Consider the following 20,179-nt stretch of genomic DNA (forward strand, 5'->3'; position numbering starts at 1 on the left):
CTCAACAGGTGTCCACCTAGGCTGGAGTACAGTGGTGCCATCTCGGCTCACTGCAACCTCTGCCTCCCAATTTCAAGCAATTCTCCTGCCTCAGCCTCCCGAGCAGCTGGGATTACAGGTGTGCTCCACCACACCCAGCTAATTTTTGTATATTAGTTCACCTAAGCAGAGAGCGATGTGAGGGGCTGTGAGGATGTGCAGGGGTGGAGGGCACATAGGTCCCTCCCTCAGCTGACCATAGAGCACCCAGAGTGGCAGAGGGGCCACGTGCAGTGAGTGGCTGCAGCAGAGCAAGGAAAGGTGCACACAAGAGCAGTCCTAAGGAAGACATGTGTTTAGGGGTTTCATATTCACTGTTTAATCATCAGGACAGAGAGGGAAAGCAACCTGCCCAACATCACACAGCTAGCACGTGGCTGGACCGGAATTCACACACAGCTCTGTCCAGCTAGGTCCCTCAACTAACACAGCTGCCTCTCTGAATTCAAACCCGGGAGAGATTGTCAGGGGTGGGCATTGGGGGAAGATGGCAGGTGCCTTAAGTGCCCAAGGCCTTGGGCTGGATCTTCAAGGAAGGGGGATTGGGATGGGCCAGGAGGTTGTCAGATTTGAGATGGAAAGAATGCCATTGGCTGTGGGGGGGGGGGGGGGGGGTGGAGTGGGCAGGGACTGGAAGGAGGGGTAGTGGAAGTCAGTCCCTGCCTACCGGCCTGTGTTAGACTCCTCGGAGATTCAGGAATCTAGCCCTGCCCACAGGAGCTTTCACTCCAGTAGGAGAGAGGAGACCCAGGGGGCCACAGCAGTCAGAGAACAATGAGGCCTTGGCTTGGTGTTTGGTGATGATAGGGGAAACCTGCCCAGAACCTGTTTATCACATGCTTGGGGATCTGATAAACAGGTTCTGCACGTGGGCTTGAGATAAAGATGCCCGGGATACTTAGATGTGCCCTATTCCAAGATCGCTAGATTCCAAACAAGTTGAAAACAATAGAATACACTTATCCCTAAGAATGGGCTTGCACATAATTCACTTCAACAACGCAAAAGCTTCCAAACCTCCAGCCTCCTTTGGGCTGCCGAAGTGGCCTCCAAGGTCCACTGAAAAGCCATCCCCAGCCAGCAGAAACATGCCTGTGTCTTCTTCAGCCCCCGTCCATGCTTTGCCCTGGAGACAAGTGCTGTCATCTGTTTGTGGGTCTGTCTGTCTGTCTGTCTGTCTTTCTCCCCACTGTGAGCACTGACAAGCAAGTAAAGATGACAATGAAGCCTTTGTGGGCACCAAATGCTGAAAGCATTATCACTAAGCCAGTGGCAGCCATGGTGACTGCAATAAATTTCCCCCACAGAAATTGATAAATTGCCACTTTCTGCAGCCATTATGTTTGCCTTTGTATCCCGAAGAGTAAACGCCTCTCTCCCTTTCTCTCTCTCGCTCACGTGTGTGTGCGCGCGTTAGATGACATTTATTCATTTTATGCATCCTGGGTTCTACTGGTCGTCCCACCTCAGTTCCTGTAGCAAAGAGACTTGAGTCTGAGCCACTAATTATCACCCGTGAGGTTTCCTCCCGGAGCAGGAAGCAGCAGGCCAGAGCTGCGCTCTCTCAGTGCACTCTCCAACCAAGCATCAGTCACCACTCCTGGTCCAGTCCCTGTGGCCAAGAGCTGGCGTGCAGGCTGGGGGAGGCAGCTGGCTGTGCAAGCCCCTGGCAGGCCCCTCGCCTCCTGAGAAACCAAGAGTCAGAACCAAAGCCAGGCTGTCCTGGTTGGAGACTGAGCCAGAAAGGGTGGCTCACCTCATGGTGAGGCTGTCGAGTGACCCGAGAGCCTCAGACCCTCACGTCAGCCGGATGTCGCACCAGCCTGCTGTTGGTAAGTCTGGCTAGGACGCAGATCCAAGGGGGCATGGGTCGTGTGCAAACCCCTCCCACCAGCTCCCTCACCACCTGACCCCTGCCCTGCTGGAGGGTGCCCCTTGAATCTCCAGGAGGTCCGAGGAACTCGACACTTCCCAGAGATCTGTACTGCCTTGGAACAGGCTGCAAAAAGTGTAGTATAAAATGGGAAATATGTATCAGCTGCACGTTTTCATGGCCCCCTTTGGAGGAAAGGGAGTCCAGGTTATTAAGTCAGGAGGCTTTTAAATTTCAGGGTTTCAAGGATTTATCACACACAGTTGCGTGTGTGTGTGTGTGTGTGTGTGTGTGTGTGTTTAAGGATGTTAATGTTTATGATGCATTTCTGTGGATTGCAGGCCCATTGGGAATTGTAAATTTTTCTTATTGGTAACCATTTCTGCATTGGTTTAGCATGGAACTGCTGCTGCAAGTAATTGAACCAGATTTTTCTAGAATGATTCGAAAATCTAGATGTTTGTAAAAAGCTCTCTAAATTATTCATTCACTTTTATTTTGCAAAGTGGTGTGATGATAAACTCTTTTCCATCAGACGAAACTTGCGCGCATGTGTATTTCTGTGGGGATTGGCTCAAGTGTGCTTGAGTTTTCTGTATTCTCTTTTGTAGGAACTTCTCAGCCTTCCTTTTAAAAATATAATAATTTTTTAATGATGTCTAAATAATGATTCCAGGCAGTATTACAAGAAATATAACAGTAAAATGTTTGTAAGAGTCCATCAGAAAGGGAAAATGCCCACAGAGAAAATGGAAATATACCAATTAGATGTCTGTGGCTATAAGCGAGCTTTTAAACCATGATTTGAGACTGGCATCCTCTGGCCTCTCTGCCCTCAGGTCAGCTGTGGGAGGCTAGGGGTGGGATAGCAAAAGGGACCTGGGATCAGGTGGGGCTTCCTGGACCCCAGGCCCAGTAAGAATGAAGCCTAGGGGTTCTGGGATAGGGGGCAGCCCTGGATTTGCAGAAACCGCCTGAGAATGAGGGGCTGGAAAGTATGAGTTGGAGCAGCTCAGTGAGGAGACAGAAAACTGAAGCAGAGGAAAGCAGAAGACACCAGAGTCTGGTGCTGACTGGGTGACTGGCCGTTACTCACATCCTGAGCAATGAGCCGCAGACCCTCCCCACCCCAGAGGCAGCTTGAATGCAGGGACTGGATGGGCCCAGGGCACAGTGGATCCGGGGCAGGCAAGAGCCAACTCGGGGCCCAGAGGAGGACCTTTAACCTGACTGGGCCTCAGTTTTCTCTTCTGCAAAGTAGAAGGAATTATAGCCTTCTGCAGGTCAAACCCTGTGCCCGAGGCAGGCACGATCCCCGACTTCGCCTCGCTGGCACTTCTCTGCATTTGACTCCTGGTTATTGCAGCTGTGCCCATGCCAGGCATTTGTTAGGTGCTGGGATGTGCCTGCCCAACTCCTCTCTGTTGGGGAAGACGGAATTCATGCTGTAGGGGAGGCCCGGAGTTTCTACATGGGGCAGTCACAGGGTGGGGGACTTCCCTGAAAACTTCTTATTTGCATAAAATGTGCCCTGCTTTTGACTTATATTGTAAATTTCAGAGCCATAAAATGGGAAAGACTTTGCAAAAGCTGTTATTCACTTTACCTGACTGGGAGATGTAGATTGTTCATATCCAAGGGTGTTAGTTTTAATACTAACATTAGCATGTGGGGAGGGGTGACCGAGATGGTGGGGAGTAGGGCCCCCCACCACCTACCACTGGGACCTCTAAGGGAAAGTACACACCACCGTATGCTAGTTGCATCCTGTTACCTGTGCTGCAGAGCCAAGGGGCCAGAGGCAGGGAAATTAATTCTGCCTTGTAAGGGCACTGGGCCTTCCTGTTGAATTTTGCTACTTGTGAGGAAGGCACTTCCCAGGCAAAAAGATTAAGCCTATAACCTAAGCAGAAAGCAAGCAAGAGCTCTGGGTGGGAAGTGGCCAGAGACATAGATCAGGCAGACCCAGGTTTGGAAGGGCCAAGGAGACAGCACATCTGCCAATGGCAGCAGCTGGGCCTCACCTGCCCTGACACCCCCACCTAATGGAGACTGGGCAGACCCCTCCAAATGGTTGCCATGCCCTGGCCCAGGAGCCTCCAAAAACCCTGAAGCCATTGACTCAGCATCCCTGAAGCCTCCTTCCATGAGTACCCCCATACCAGGCTGCACCTCAATGCACCTTAGATCTGGTGTTTGATTTTCACTTTGACCAGATCTGCAGCAGTCTCTTTGTTAATATTTATTTCCAGTGTTTAAATTCATCTTTGCATAAGTCCTCAGTGTTACTAAGTTTATCAAACAGCGAAATGCTTGGCCAGGTCTAACAATGTCACCAAGCTGCAGAAGGGATTAGAAACTCATAGAATTATTATTTCATCACCACTGAGTACAAGAGAGCCCCAGCTAGGTTCTGGGGAGAACAGCTATGACTCACAAATACTCCCCTCCCAACTCACAAATACTCCCCTTAGAATCTAGTCCTTAAATCATTCAAACCACAAAAATGTATGGAGCACTTACTGTGTGCTAGGCCCCGGTAGGTGTTAGAGGCACAGAAATGAGTTTTTTATTGGCCCCCATCCAATGAGGTGACAGACAAGAGAACCAGTGTGTGCAGCCAATGTTAATGTGACAAAAAGTGCAGAGTTAGTCCCAGAGCGTGAAGTCCTCCCTGTCCTAGGCCCAGGTGGAGGCCAGGAGCTGCTCCCGGGCTGCCTGGACCAGACTTTTGAGCTTTTGGGACCCTGGCGAACATCAAAGCTGTTGCAAAAGTCAGAGCTCTTGCAAAAGTTGGAGCTGGCCCATGGCAGGTGGTTGGGAAGTGGCTGCATGACTCTTCCCATGCAGACCGGTTAGAGGGTGGAGGCCGATTTCCAGTATCCCTGGGAATCCAAAGAAAGAGGCCACTGAGGGGCAAGGGAGGGCCCCTCAGAGGCTTCCAGAAAAAGGCAGCAGCTGGGCAAACCAGGATAAGGCATGCATCCCTAAGCCCAAAAATCAGGTGATGTGAGGCAGGCCGAGCTCCATGGCAGACATGCTGAGCTGCCTCTGTGTGTCTTGGCTAACTCTGCCCTTTCCTTAACCCCACGGCTCGCCCTGCCCAGGAGCAGGGATGAGGCCCATCCTTGATTCAGCAAATCCTGTGCCATAACAAGGGGAGGGGTGGGGGCAGCCACAGCCCACAAGACCCACCAGTCCCAGTGTTTGTGCAGCTCCAGGTCTCCCTGGAAAGCAAGAAACCACCCAGCTCCAGACGCTGAGGCTGCAGATTCAGCTGCCACTGCCTGATGGCCTCCAACCTGGCTGGATTAACCGGCCCGTAGGGAGCTGGCTGCCCCCACAAGCCAGCTCCCCGGCCTCCCTGGGCAAACTAAAGCCCTCCTCTCTGGCTCCATAGCGCCCGGTCATCCCCTCATTCCAGCACTTTGCTTCTTCCTGCATTGTGTAGCTGGCCTTTCTTCTAAGAGCCTTAAGAGGGCAGGTCATCTTTGGCCACCTGCATGGCCCCGGCGCCTTGCTTCATGCTGGGTACACAGCAGGTACTCTGGGAATAACGAATAAGAGAATTTCTCAGAGGAGGTTTGGCAGGATGGACTATTGCATAGAACTGCACAGGCTGTGCACTGCACACCTCCAGAGGGCACTCTCCACAGGGATTACTATGTAAATGGCACCTCCTGAAGTTGTGCAGCATAGGGACCCTAGGGCTTGAGCATGCCCCACCCCCCTCCGCTGCTTCAAGCCCCTGGCCTTGGTGCTGACTGTTGGGCTTTCCTCTTCCCCTTCCCAACCAGCACTGACCATCATCCTTCCCATACGCTGGCGATGGGTAGTAATGAACTGTCCCAGTGAGCAGTTCTCCCAGACTGGGCTGTCAAAGCATGCTAGTGAGAGATTCCTGGATGGCAGGCAGGCCATCTGGATTCTTGGTCAGCCAGGAAACTCTGTCCTCTGGGAATATCCTCCCAGTCAGGGTGTTAGGGGGCTCCTGGATCCCCAAGATCTTCATGGTCCCCTAGAACTGCTCCTCTCCCCAGCCTGCAGTGGGCCTAATGACCCACATGTAGCCAGGGAGTGGGCCCCATGGGGTTTGTTTTATTGACTCAGCTAACAATGCCACAATGACTCTGATTGCCTTCTTCTCACCTGAGAGACCCAGCTCTGGGCAGCCAAGGGGTATGTAGGGGCAGAGCATATACATGTGACCCTCAAGACCTAGAGGAGCTCAGAGACAGCATGGATGCTCGAAGCCCCCGTGAGCAGGGAGGCCTTTCTGGACCAAGTGGGCTGGGAGCTGGGCCAACTGTAAAGACCCAGGGAAAAAAAGTCAAAACTGAGTTGCTCTTGCATGCAAGTGAGTGGTTAGTTCATTGACCCCGTCCACAGCCCTTTCCTGAGCAGCTACTGCAGTGGTTTTCAAAGTGTGGTCCCCACACCAGCAGCACCAGCAATTCTGGATGTGGAGCCCAGCAATATGTTTTCATCAGTCCTCCAGGTGACCCTGATGCAGCTCAAGTTTGACCTGATGTGTCCTAAGTGCTGGGGTTTGCAAAAGGGAGTTTTACTTAGTTCTCACCTTGAGGAGCTTGGAGTGGGGGAGAAGGTAGACAGGAAAGAAAACAGTACTGTCCAGTGAGACATATTGCTCTGGAGGGCCATGGAGGCAGAGGAGCAGTTGGTATAGGCTTGATCCTTGCAAGGGTAAGTGGCCTGGAGACCCCAGTGGCATGACTGTCCTCGGCAGGGAACCAGATGTTGGGACCAGCATCCCCTAGAGGGCTCAAGGAGCCCAGTGCCGACCCCAGTGCCCCAGTGCCCAGCCACCAGGGCTGTGGCCCTGAGCAGCAGGCCCTCCTACTCTTCCCTCCACCCCAGATCTTCTGCTCTGCTCTTCCCCCTTCTTCTTCCCACTCCCAAGTCCCAAATAGTAGCAGGTCTTTTCCTCCAATTGTCTTGGGGAGAAATGGGCATGTACCTCCAGGCCATTATCTTAGAGCACATTTTTAGAAGATTTTAAAGTAAATTTTTCCATTAGGCAGAGAACACCGTGTATTGATTTGGGTGCATCTATTTCTGCTTTACCCAGACAAAAAGATTTACAAAATATCCTAGAGAGGAATAAAATTAAAAATGAGTAAATTTAACAGGCCCAGAGCATAGCACTTTGTTTGTCTCATATAATCCTTGCTACACCTCATTAAGGTGAGGAACATCAGCCCATAGTGCAGATGAGGAAATGGGGCTCAGGAAGGTGAAGTGACTTGGCCGGGCCACCAGCTAACAAGTGGTCTGGTGGGATATGAAAATCCATCCCTCTGCTGGGCCCTTGCTGGCTGACCTTACAGTTTACTAAGGTGACTGATCCTGAATAAATCCAGAGTGTTCTGACGTTTTGCTGAGCCCGTGTCCTGTTGGCTGCATTGCGGGGAGTGGCCTGGCCTGGCTAGGGAAGCTCTCAGTGACCAACTGTGGCTTCAGCTGTGTTATTTAGAGAATCCCAGGGGCTGAAATGATCTTCTGCCTGGTTAGGGAAGGGATGACTTTAGGAGGAAGAGGGACTAATGCCCCATTTAGCAGATGTGCAGCTGTGTGCATGTTTCCACCTGCACATCCTTCTATAAACCCTCAGCCATGTGGGTGAGCAGCAGACGGTGCCTCCCCCACTCCCCCTGGAACACATCTGCCCTGTTCACTGACCTGGGAGCTGGTGGGGTGGACCTCAGACCCCAGCACTTGGCACACACACATCATCCCCTGGGCCCTGGAATGGCTTGCATGGATGGCAGAGAAGTAGCTGTGTGAGCAAAGGCCAAGAGGACAGTTTAGCCCAAGGCACCATTTTTACAACAACAGCAGGTAATGGTACTGATTATAGAAGCCTCACTTGTCCAGAGGTCACGGGGCTTAGGAACCTCAATTATGTGGAAAACAAATAGGACATAACTTCAGAAGGTTGCAGAGCCACTGTGCTAGTGTGGTCTTTGTGTTGCTATAAAGGAATACCTGAGGCTGGGGAATTTGTAAAGAGAAAAGGTTTTTTTCAAAAGGAAGACAAACATTTGAATGCTCTGGATTTATTCAGGATCAGTCACCTTAGTAACCTGCAAGGTCAGCCAGCAAGGGCCCAGCAGAGGAGTGGATTCATATCCCACCTGACCACTTGCTAGCTGGTGGCCTGGGCAAGTCACTTCACCTTCCTGAGCCCCATTTCCTCATGTGCACCATGTGTGCAGAGATCACCTGGGGAGAGAGGAAGTAAGAGAGAGAGAGAGGGTAGGGAGGTGGCAGGCTCTTTTTAACAAGCTGCTCTCGAGGAAACTAATACAGTGAGAACTAACAGGGAACTTACTTGCTCCTCTGCCCTCCCCCCAGCCAGGGAGGGAATCCACCCCCATGACCCAAACACCTCTTATTAGGTGCACCTCCAGTATTGGAGATCATATTTCAACATGAGGTTTTTGGGGGACAAACCTCCAAACCACAGCAGCCACCAACATTGGTGTTACAAAATCCATCCAATGACATAGGCTCATGGAGCGTGCTTAAGCTGTCATCCAAAACATGTTTACTCTTGGTTTACACACACTAGTAGCAGTCTGCCATATCTCAATTTCCTTTTTTATTTTAAGTAACAACTTTTCAAATAACTTTATTGAGCTACACCTCACATCACCACACAATTCACCCATTCAAATGGTGAGTTGCATGGTAATGTGAGGTATAGCTCAATGAAGTTACTTAAAAAGTAAATAAAACAATTCAATAGTTTTTAGTGTATTCAGAGTTATGTAATCATCATCACTATAATCAATTGTAGAATATTTCTATCACCCCAAAAAGAAACTGTGTACCCGTGAGGAGTCACTCCCCGTTTTCTCCAAATCTCCCATTCTGGCCACCACTAATCTACCTTCTGTCTCTATTGATTTGTTTATTCTAGACATTTATATAAGTGTAATTATGTAATGTCTGGCCTTTTGTAATTGGCTTCTTTCCCTTAATGCTTTCAAGGTTCACCCCTGTTGGATGCATACTTAGTTTCTCTTTATGGCTGAATATTAATCCACCGGATGGATAGGCCACATTTTGTTTAACCATTCCTCAGATGATGGACGTTTGAATTGTTTCCACTTTTTGGGTATTATGAATAATGGGTGAAAATGTTTTTGTGTGGATATACATTCTTCCTTCTCTTGGATATATAGCTAGTAGTAGAGTTGCTGGGTCATATAGAAACTCTGTTTAACGTTTTGAAGAATTCCCAGGCTGTTCTCCACGGTGCCTGCACCATTTTACAATCCCAGCAGCAGTGTAGGAGGGTTCTGATTTCTCCACATCCCCCGTGTCTTTTAAAAAAATATATCATTGTAGCCATCCTAGTGGGTGTGAAGTGGTATCTCATTGTGGTTTTCATTTGCATTTCCCTGAGGGCTAATGATGCTGAACATCTTTTCATGTGCATTTGTATATCTTCTTTGGAGAAGTGTCTTTTCCAGTCTTTTGCCCAGTTTATGTAGGTTGTTTGTCTTTTTAATACCGAGGTGTAAGAGTTCTTCAGATATTTAGAAACAGGTCCCCTTATCAGTTATATGATTTGCCAAACTTTTCTCCATTCTGAGTTGGCTTTGCACTTTCTCGATGCTGTGCTCTTTCGATTTCGTCAGCAGCGAATTAGCAGGACCTGGGGGGCTTTAAGAGGTGAGCAGGCAGACAGACAGCACCCACAAAGTCCTGAGGATGAGAGAAGAGGCAGAGCTTACACAAAGGCTCTGTGAAAACTGAAGATGAACCCCAGGCAGATTGGGGTGATCCCTGGGGTGCTGGATGAGGATCTGATTTTGTACTGTGTTTTGGAAGGATTTCTGCCCCCAGAGGCTACATAGGCTCCAGTGGGGTGTGCAGTCAGGCAGAGAGATGCACAGAACCTCTACAGTGTGCCAGGCATGGTGTGGGGTTCTGGGTGCATGTGGAACAACACACAGCAATCTTGCCCTCCCAAGGCTCAGGGAAGTGGGGGCGGGGGTGGACAATGAGCACATGAGAAAAAGACCACAGGGGAAGAACTCCCAGAAACATCCCAGCCACAGAGCAATGCCCCAGGTGTATATGGCCCTTGACTACTTCATGCCATTGAGGGAAAATCGGTATTTTCATTTTACACTTGATGAAACAGGTTAGAGAAAGGACTGACGTGTCCAGTACCTCCCAGTGAGAAGATACTCAGAGTAGACCCCAGATCCAGGTCCTTCCTCTTTCCCTCTCTACACGTTTTCAGTCTAGAAAAGAGTTCTGTGCAAGAATTTTTTTGTTTTTGTTTGTTTGTTTGAGACGGAGTCTCACTCTGTCGCCCAGGCTGGAGTGCAGTGGCGCGATCTCGGCTCACTGCAACCTCCACCTCCCAGGTTCAAGCGATTCTCCTGCTTCAGCCTCCGGAGTAGCTGGGATTACAGGCACGTGCCAACACACCCAGGTAGTTTTTGTATTTTAGTAGAGATGGGGTATCACCATGTTGGCCAGGCTGTGTGCAAGAATTTATGTTTTCACTTGTGGCTTGCTGAGCCCTGGTGCTGGCTGTGGGCACATACTCGTTCACCCAGGGACATGCACTGTTGATGGGTCCTTGCACTCTGGGCTATCTTGGGCCCCCTTTGCTCAATGCAGGCCCCTCTTTCTGAAGTGCTTTTCTTGGGCTCACTCTCAATTCGTCAAAGTTCAGCTCAGGCCCACCTCCTGCAGGAATCCTCCCAGTCCCCGCTGTCTGAAGTCAGTACCCTTGTCAGGAGACCTTGAACACTTTAGTCCACTGCCTGGCCCTCCCATGGGGCAAAGGTCTCCAGGGTGTGTGTGCACTTCCTCGGGGCTTCTTAAGGCTCATTCCCTGGGAGCAGGGAGGACATACAGAGCCTCCCTTGCACCTACATTTGTTTACATATTACTTATACCACATACAACGTTATAGGGCACTGCTGCATAAGTGTACATTTTAAATGTATTTTACTTATAAAGAAATAGAGCAGTAATAGGAACATGTGCCCCCAAATGTAATTTTACTGACCAGATAAAAAAAATTTTTTTTTAATTGAAAATAAGTAGCTGGACATGATAGCATGCGCCTGTAGTCCCAGCTACTCAGACTCAGAAGTCTGAGACAAGAGAATTGCTTGAACCTGGGAGGCAGAGGTTGCAGTGAGTCGAGATCGCGCCACTGCACTCCAGGCTGGCGACAGAGCGAGACTCCATCTCAATAAATAAATAAACAAAAATTTAAAAAAAATTGAAGATAACTGTGGGCTGCTTGAGGACAAGAACTGGGTTATTTTCTCTCTCCTTGCTCAGTCAGTCCCCACATGGGAGGCGTGCGAGGCACCCCGTTCTTGGCCTGCAGGCCGCCCCCAATCCATCTGGCTGCAGGGTGCCACAGCCAGCCTCTGATTGCCAGTGGCCCCAGCACCTCAATCCATACCGACCTCACAGCAAACCCTCCGTGGCCACAGCCTGCCCTGGCCACTCATGTCTGAAAGGTGATCGGTGTCCATGAAGAAGAGGCCACGGGGCTGTGGATGTCATGTGGCCAACTGTTAGTGGCCTGCGCAAGAGCAGACAGGAGCTGGCAGGCAGGCCCATGGGCCAGGCGTGGCTCCCAGCCATAAACACAGGCTGTAGCCCTGCCGGGAAGAAGGAGGGGACAGACAAGCCTGGGCAGAGACCCAGAGGGGACTAGGACACCCGATCCTCCACGGCAGTTCTGTCCACAGCTTGGGAGGAGAGGCGGGCAGGTCTGCATGCAGGAGACAGGCCTCGGCCCACAGAGCTGCAATCTGATCCTGTCTGCTCCCTCTCCAGTTCTATAAATAGAACCCCCAAGGGAGCCAGGGCCCAGACAGGGTTAGTCACACCCTCACCTCAGGCCGTAGGGACAGGCCTCTGGGACTTCCAAGACATGTACCACCTGTCCTGCCCCCAACCCCTGCCAGCCTTCAGCAGGAGGGTTCATGCTGAGCATCAGGAGGGGGCAGAAGAATTGAACGTGGCCACTGTCCGTGAAGAAGTTAGAGAAGAGTGCACACAACACACATGCACACAAGAATAGGACACGTGCACACACACACACACACATGCATACAAGATTAGGAAACACAAGTGCACACACAACCAGTCAGAAATGAGCTCTGAGCTTTTACACATATTAACTCATTTCATCCTCAAACAGTCTTTAGAGAGGTATAATTAGTGTTCCCGTTTTAAAGGTGAGGGAACTAAGGCACAGAGGAGCTATGTAACTCACCCAAAGGCACCCAGCTACTGGCATGTGATGCCATGATTTCTCCCCAGCAGCCCCACCCACAGCCCGTGCCTTTAACCACCTGCCTGACCCCTCCCAGCCAAGTGGCTCTGTCCCTACATCAGAAAGGTCAAGGAAGAGGCCGCCTAGGGAGCAGTACAAGGCAGCATTACAACCTGGCATTTTCCTGTTGCAGACTGCATTTTGGTGGCAAGAGAAGCTTTGGAGGTGCTTAACGTTTAGTTTGCATTTATCCTACCGCTGAAAAGCAGGGACCCTTAGGACCATAAGTCTAGGATTTTTCATAGCACCCTAGACTGCTGGGGATGAAAGGGGCTTGGAGCTGAGCTGGTGCAGCAGCTCCTGTTAGAGAAGCCACCCAGAGAGGCCCAGGGACCTCCTATGTCCCAGCGCCAGTTAGGGGCAGAGGTGGGACCAGCTCCCCTCGGCTGCAGCGGCCTCCATATCAGCTCCCTGAAAGGGAGCAGATGCCAAGTCAGGTTCTAAGCAACACCCTCAAGGCCCAGCCCCGGCAATCCCTTCCCACCTGTGATTAGGTTTGGGGTTCAACAAAAATAGGACTCAAAATCTGGATCTTCTCACCTTGCTTCACTTTGGGCTGGTTCAGTTTTGTTTCAAGGTAAATCATTCGAGGTTTTTCAGGGATCCTCAGATGCATGTCTGCATGAAGCCGTCCTGGCTTCCCCTTCAGCTGCCCCCTGGGCAAGAGCCTGGGCCATACCTGTGCCATTCTTGAGCTCTGTCTCTAGCTGCCCTATGTCCAGTCATTGACGATGGGTCTTATTCAAGCCCCTTTTCCCCCAACCCACACTAGATTGTAAGCCCTCAGGGTGGGGACCGCTTCTCACTCATCCTTATATGCTTAGGAGTGTTCAGCACAAAGTCACTCAGGAGGTGGCAGGCAGCGGGAAGAGAGAGGGCAGAGACAGAGGAGAGGCTTCTGTCCAGAGGGTTCCTACTTAGGATCATCGAAATCATCAGCAAATGTTGGAAAGATGGTCTGGGGGCCTCAGGCTGGCTACTCTTCCTCCCCATCAGGGCAAAACTCCTTGGGGCTTGTGTCTCCCTGTGGTTGGGGACAGGCCTGGGTGTATCTGTCCCAGCCTTGACTGACCACAAGGGGAGCCTTGGCCCTCCCGACCACAGGAGAAGAGGGATTTGAATTCACCTCGGCCCAAATTGCAGATGCTGGCCTGCGAGCCCTGAGGCCATCTGCAAGGCTCCTGGGCTGACATAACTGTCACCCAGCTCTTCATCCTCCTTCCCTGGGGCTGAAGGGGTACCTGCAGGGTTTTCTGCCCTCCCTCCACCTGGGCTCTACTGATGGCATGGAGCTTCATTTCTGTTGGCAGCCAGTGTTTGCTTAGTGATTACTGAATGCCGTTTGCTGGGTGCTTATGATGTGCTCAGCACTGTTCTAAGTGCTTTACACAATTGACGTATTTACTCCTACAACCTGCCCATAAGGGAAGTGCTGCCATGGTCTCCCTTTTATAGCTGAGAAAACTGAGGCACAGATAGGTCCATGGTCACACAGTTAACATAAGGCAGAGTCAGGACCAGAATCCAGGCGGACTGGCTCCAGAGCCCGGCTCCTGAACCGAGCAGCCTTGAGTAGGGACCTGGTGCAGACCCGCCTGCCGTGGACTCACTATAGGATGGGTCAGGAGGCCCGTTGTCACCTACAAAATGTAGCCCACCACCCAGGAAACGCTCCCAGAACCAGGCAGAAAAATACTGTCTCCTATTCGCAGGGTGGCTGTGCCTGGCGTGAGTGTCTTGGTGGGTGCCTGCATGTCTGTGCAGGAGTGCCACCCCCATCTGTGGACTCGGAAAGCATGATCCCCACAAAAGCAACCCCTCAGTGTCTCAGCTCAGCCAATCCCTGTTATCCTGTGACAGGCAGGGCCATGTTTCAAAACCATGTTAAAGATGAGCAAGAGGCTAAAGGAGTTTCCCACGCTGGCAGAGGCAGGACAGGAACACATGTCCCCTGACTCTTGACATTGAGAATGCACCCCCTTCCACCCACCTGGTCTCTTGTCCCAGCCAGTGTGGTCCCAGCTCTGCAGCTCTCTGGGACATCTCTCGAAAGCTCGCTGTTCTCTGTCTGGGCAGTAAGACGGAGTGAAGCTCTGACTGCCGAGGCAGACAGACCTGCCTCCTGCTCTTCCTCCCCTCAATTATTTGTGCTGCCTGAAACAAGTTCCTGAGCCTCCCTGAGCCTCAGTTCCCTCCTCTGTAAAGTGGGAATGATAACTGAATCTACTTCCTGGGATTCTTGTGAGGACCGGAGGCCCATCACCCAAGGAAAGGCCTCACAGCAGCGATGGGTGTATGGTAGGCATCCATTAATAGGAGCTGCTGCTGCTGCTGCCGCCTTGTAAAAGGAACAATCACAGTTTCAAAAACCTCTTAAGATTGCATTATTTGTCATCTGAGAGCAGAGACTGTGATCTCCATTGACAAGGATGGAAGCTGGGGCCCAGGGAGGCACACAGACTTGTCTGAAGAGGCACAGCTGCTTCATAGCAGAGCCGGGCCCAGCCTCCTGGTTCCCCTGCCCCATCTTTGTGTCAGTCCCTGGACCCACTCCCTCAGCTGGTCAGGTGTCCAGAGGTTCCAGGAGAGTGTTGTGGAAAAGTAGGAAGAGGCAGACACCCATGGAGGATGTTGAAAGCCACCCCAGCCGCTCTGCTGCTTCAGGGCAGGGGTTCTTAAGCCCTGTGGAACTGTAGGCTAGTGAAGCTTGTGGACTTCTGCTCAGAATAATGTTCTTACATGCACCAAACAAAATAGCTTAGGGTTACAAATGAAATATATTATATAGAAACACAGTGAAAATATTTTTTAAAAAAGACTACAGTAGCATTATGCATGCTTCTTTATTAGCACATTAAATGACAAGCTCTAGTGGCAGATCTAATGTCTACCATAATTTTATTTTTACTTTATTTTAATATTATTATTATTATTATTTTGAGATAGTCTTGTTCTGTCACCCAAACTGGAGTTCAGTGGTGCGATCACTTCAGTCTTCAACTCCTGGGCTCGAGCGATCCTCCTGCCTCAATGTCCTGAGTAGCTGGGACGACAGGCGTGTGCCACTGTGCCTGGCTAATTTTTTTTTTATTTTTTTAGAGATGGGACCTCCCTATGTGGCCCAGGCTGGTCTTGAACTCCTGACCTCAAGCGATTCTCCTGCCTTGACCTCCTGAAGTGCTAAGATTACAGATGTGAGCCACTGCACCTGGCTAGCATAGTTTTAAATTTGTGCTCAATTTAAATGGTATTAGGATAAATTATTTACAGGTAAATTTATGATATGATCTTGGTCAGTATTAATGAAAAATTATGTTGCCTACCTTCATACTTAAAGGAAATAGCAAATTTTAGTTAGAAGTTGGTGACAATTAATATATAATAATTTTTCCATCCAAGTTTACTGTAGACTGATGGCCCGAGCTCAGGGTTTCCTCCACATCCACTCATATCTTGGGCTCAGCAAAGAAGATCACAGGGCACCCACTCTATCTTAGGGGCCCATTCACTTGTCTCTCAGTCCTGCCCTCAGAGATCAGGGTTTGGTGTTCATTCATTCATTCATTCAGCAAACACTGAGCACTGCCTCCGTGCCAGGCTATGATACACAGTGAGGTCCAAGGTCAGATGAGATGAGGTCCTGCCCTCAAGCTGTTCACCATGCTTCAGGGAGCGCATAAGAAGAACTGCTCCGAGATGCAAAATGTAGACAAGCATAGGGACATGCTCACCCTTCCTGGTCATCAAACACCCAGCAATGGTGAGGTTGGGGTTAGATGGTCACTCCTGGCTAGTGACACTGTCCATTGCCTAATCCTTTTGAAAAGAAGTATGGCACTGCATCACATTGGTCATGGAAATTCCAGAGTCCCCTTTCCCAGCACTCTCTCTCTGCCAGTTTTTCCCGAGGAAATAATTCAGCAGGAGGGACAAAGGGTGGAGGGCAGAAGTCCTCCCTGCTCTTCCTCAGTCTGTGCTCTCCCCAGGGAAGGGGCTGTGTTGTGCTCAGCTTGTTCCCCTGGTGCTGACACGTGGTAGCACTCGGTGAACACCTGCTGGGTGAATGTCTGACTGCCATGTAGTTACGATGTATAAGAGGAGGGAGGTGGCAGAAGGGGCAGTCCAGGAGCCCTCCACTGACCAGGTTCCTGACTTCTCTTGCAGCCACCAAAATGCCAGAAGAGATGGACAAGCCACTGATCAGCCTCCACCTGGTGGACAGCGATAGTAGCCTTGCCAAGGTCCCCGATGAGGCCCCCAAAGTGGGCATCCTGGGTAGCGGGGACTTTGCCCGCTCCCTGGCCACACGCCTGGTGGGCTCTGGCTTCAAAGTGGTGGTGGGGAGCCGCAACCCCAAACGCACAGCCGGGCTGTTCCCCTCAGCGGCCCAAGTGACTTTCCAGGAGGAGGCAGTGAGCTCCCCGGAGGTCATCTTTGTGGCTGTGTTCCGGGAGCACTACTCTTCACTGTGCAGTCTCAGTGACCAGCTGGCGGGCAAGATCCTGGTGGATGTGAGCAACCCTACAGAGCAAGAGCACCTTCAGCATCGTGAGTCCAATGCTGAGTACCTGGCCTCCCTCTTCCCCACTTGCACAGTGGTCAAGGCCTTCAATGTCATCTCTGCCTGGACCCTGCAGGCTGGCCCAAGGGATGGTAACAGGCAGGTAGGTTCTGGGGGAATAATATCCATCATAACAATAAATATAAATGGCTAATTTTCATCGAGTGCTGCCAGCATGCTTTTTTTGATATGTTATCATAACTAATCCTGCATCACTGCAAAATTCCATTTTACAGAACAGGAAATTGAGGCTCAAAGATATTAATGATCTTACTGAAAATTCCATAGGTGGTAAGTTGGGATTTGAACCCAGTTCCTATGGATCTGAAACCCATGTTCTTTCTGCTATGGTAGCAGGGTTTCCTAGAGGGCAAGGAGGAAAAGGTTGATGGCTTTTTGCTATTTGGAGCCAAGAAGGAGAGAGACTTGGCTTTTAGAATTGGACTCAGAAGGAGGAAAGTAACACACTTATGTACCGGGTCCTGAGGAAGGCAGGCATGTCTCAAATTTTATCGTATTTATTCTAAGGGCTTCCAAGAACTGATTTCTCAGAAAAGTCAACAGCAGGTTTTTCTGGGGCTAGATAATGGCTCCACGGAACAGCTAGAGCTGCATACATTTCTTGCCACGAGGAGCTCTTACCAAGACAAGGTGGTTTTTAATGCCACCTTGGTTTTTAATGCATTTTCTTGGCGAAAGAATGCCAGACTCCATGTGTAAGAACTTCCACCAGTGAGTCGAGCCCAGGTGCCAGGCTCTGTAGGACAGTTTAAAGGTGCCCAGCCATACCTGACTACAGCACCTTAAATGCAGGCTGCATCATGGGACTCCCAGGTATGGACCAGGAGGAACAGTGGAGAGTGTTGGATGCAGGGCCTGGAGGGAACGGAGCAAGCAAGCTGGCTGGAGAAGACTTGGAGGAGGGCTTTGACCTGGGCCCACCTCATGCTGTCAGGCTCAGGGAGCAGGGAGTGCATTCCAGTCTGAGGGAACAATCTGAAAAGGCACAGAGATAAGAAACAATGCTCCTAGACCTCAGTTTTCTCACCTGAAAAATGAAGACAATAGTACCTACCTGCAGGCTCATAGCAAGGCTGAGAGATCATATATGTAAAGCTCAGCATAGAGTAGGTGTTCAGTCTGTGTTTGGAGACTAAACTGACCAATGCAGTGTCAACAAGGCCCACGGGGTGCTTTGGGATCTGAGGACTGCAATGTGCCTGCAGGGGGACCTCGTGGGTCAGAGCAGCGGGCTTCAAGGCGGAGAGGGCAGGCTGGAGCTGGCTTGTAGAAGGCCTTATGTGGTGGCTGAGGGCTCTACTGAGCCGAGGGACATCATCAAGGGGGGTGATTCTGAACTGAGGGATGGAGCTGCAGCCACAGCTGCCCATTCTGCACCATACGCAAAACTCTTTTGCTGAGCGGCTCCCAGGGCAGGCCACAGCCTTGGAGACAGCCATGTCGGGGGCCCATGGGGACTACCTGGATGAGCATTTTGCTTGTGGTTGCTGATGTCCACGAGCTGGGCAAGATGCTTACTGTTTGCAGCTTCCCTCCTTGAGTAGTTGGCCTGGCTTGGCAGCTGGGCCAGAGGCTGGGAGGCCTGGGCAGCAGAGAAAAGACCCCTGGCCTGGGAGCTAGAACCCCATTGGCTCCCACCTGTACCATTGACTGGCAGCTCACTTGAACAAGTCCCTGCCCCTCTGGCCCTCGGTTTCCTCAGCTGCTCAGTGAGGCCCTGCCCACTCCTGTGACCCGTGACGCCGTCTGACTGCCCCACTTTTCTCCCGCAGGTGCCCATCTGCAGTGACCAGCCAGAAGCCAAGCGTGCTGTCTCGGAGATGGCGCTCGCCATGGGCTTCATGCCCGTGGACATGGGATCCCTGGCGTCAGCCCGGGAGGTGGAGGCCATGCCCCTGCGCCTCCTCCCGGCCTGGAAGGTGCCCACCCTGCTGGCCCTGGGGCTCTTCGTCTGTTTCTATGCCTACAACTTCATCCGGGACGTTCTGCAGCCCTATGTGCAGGAAAGCCAGAACAAGTTCTTCAAGCTGCCCGTGTCCGTGGTCAACACCACACTACCGTGCGTGGCCTACGTGCTGCTGTCACTCGTGTACTTGCCCGGCGTGCTGGCGGCTGCCCTGCAGCTGCGGCGCGGCACCAAGTACCAGCGCTTCCCCGACTGGCTGGACCACTGGCTACAGCACCGCAAGCAGATCGGGCTGCTCAGCTTCTTCTGCGCCGCCCTGCACGCCCTCTACAGCTTCTGCTTGCCGCTGCGCCGCGCCCACCGCTACGACCTGGTCAACCTGGCAGTCAAGCAGGTACCCACCCCATGCCCTTCCTCCATCTGGCAACTCAGCACATGCTTGTCCAGCACCTCCCCCCCCCCCCCCCCCCACCAACCAGGTGCAGCCGATACCCACGGGTGCAGCCTTACCAGGTGCCAACTGCAGATTCTGTTCCAATGGGGCAGCACCCACATCCTCCTGCCCAAGATTTTGAGTATCAGTGAACAAAGCAGACGAAAATTCCTGCCCCCATGGGTACAGCCCAGTTGGGGCAGACTTAAACAAAATACAGCAGTGAGTCATAGTGGGCGTTGAGAGGATCAGGAGTGCTAAGGCGCAAAGGAAAGCAAGCGTGGGCGGTGGGGGTGCAGGTTTGAAGATGGTCCGGGAGTACTTGCAGAGTGAGTGCTATGTGAGCAGAGCTGGAAGGAGGGGAGAGGGGCCGGTGGCCTGCTGGGGTGATGTTGCAGGCCACGGGGCATAGTCCTTGGGCAGAAGTGTGCCTGGTACGTTGGAGGAGCAGCCAGGAGGCCCATGTGGCTAAAGCTGAACAAGGAGGGGGTGGCAGGCGAGGCCTGAGAGGAAGAGCTTCAGCCTTAGGCTCTGAGTGAAATAGGGAGCTGGTGAAGGTTTGAATTTAGGTGTTGATCTGCCTGACATTTTAAGTGGTTCTCTCTGGTTTTTGGCTGAGAACAGACTGTAGGAGGTCAAAGGCAGCTAGCTGCTGGGGCCAGCGAGGAGGCCGTGCATATGCCCAGATTTGAGGCAGTGGAGGCTGGAGGCAGTGGGAGCAGGGGAGGAGCAAGGAGATCCTGAAGGCACATGTGAAGCTGGAGTGCATGGAGTTGCTGCTGGAATGGGCCCAGGGTTTTGTGGGTGATCAGGGATGACTCTGGGGTTTGGGTCTGAGCACCTGAAAGAGAGAGTTGCCATCAGCTGAGATGGGGAAGGCTGCAGGAGTGAGCATTCCAGGTTTGGGTTTGTTGTTGTTGTTGTTGTTTGTTTGTTTTACTGGGGGTGGCATTAATCATTCATTTAGAAAATCCATATGGGGCTTGGTTGCCAGCAGG

At 51.5% G+C, this 20,179-nt stretch overlaps 1 protein-coding gene across 2 annotated transcripts in view; it reads left to right on the plus strand.

Moving 5' to 3' along the window:
• The window catches only part of STEAP3 (STEAP3 metalloreductase), a 42,036-nt gene that overhangs the window by 5,417 nt on the left and 16,440 nt on the right, over positions 1-20,179 (plus strand). The window contains exons 2-3 of one of the 2 annotated variants that reach the window (XM_004031671.5): positions 16,425-16,924; positions 18,615-19,142. In XM_004031671.5, coding sequence (XP_004031719.1) covers positions 16,433-16,924; positions 18,615-19,142 — 1,020 coding nt within the window. In that variant the 5' untranslated portion in view covers positions 16,425-16,432. Of the gene's footprint in view, positions 1-16,424; positions 16,925-18,614; positions 19,143-20,179 lie in introns of those variants that run through there. The other variant, XM_063694711.1, reaches the window with a different exon arrangement.

This window comes from Gorilla gorilla, chromosome 11 (genome assembly GCF_029281585.2).
Source record: "Gorilla gorilla gorilla isolate KB3781 chromosome 11, NHGRI_mGorGor1-v2.1_pri, whole genome shotgun sequence".
In the NCBI taxonomy this organism is placed as follows: domain Eukaryota; kingdom Metazoa; phylum Chordata; class Mammalia; order Primates; family Hominidae; genus Gorilla; species Gorilla gorilla.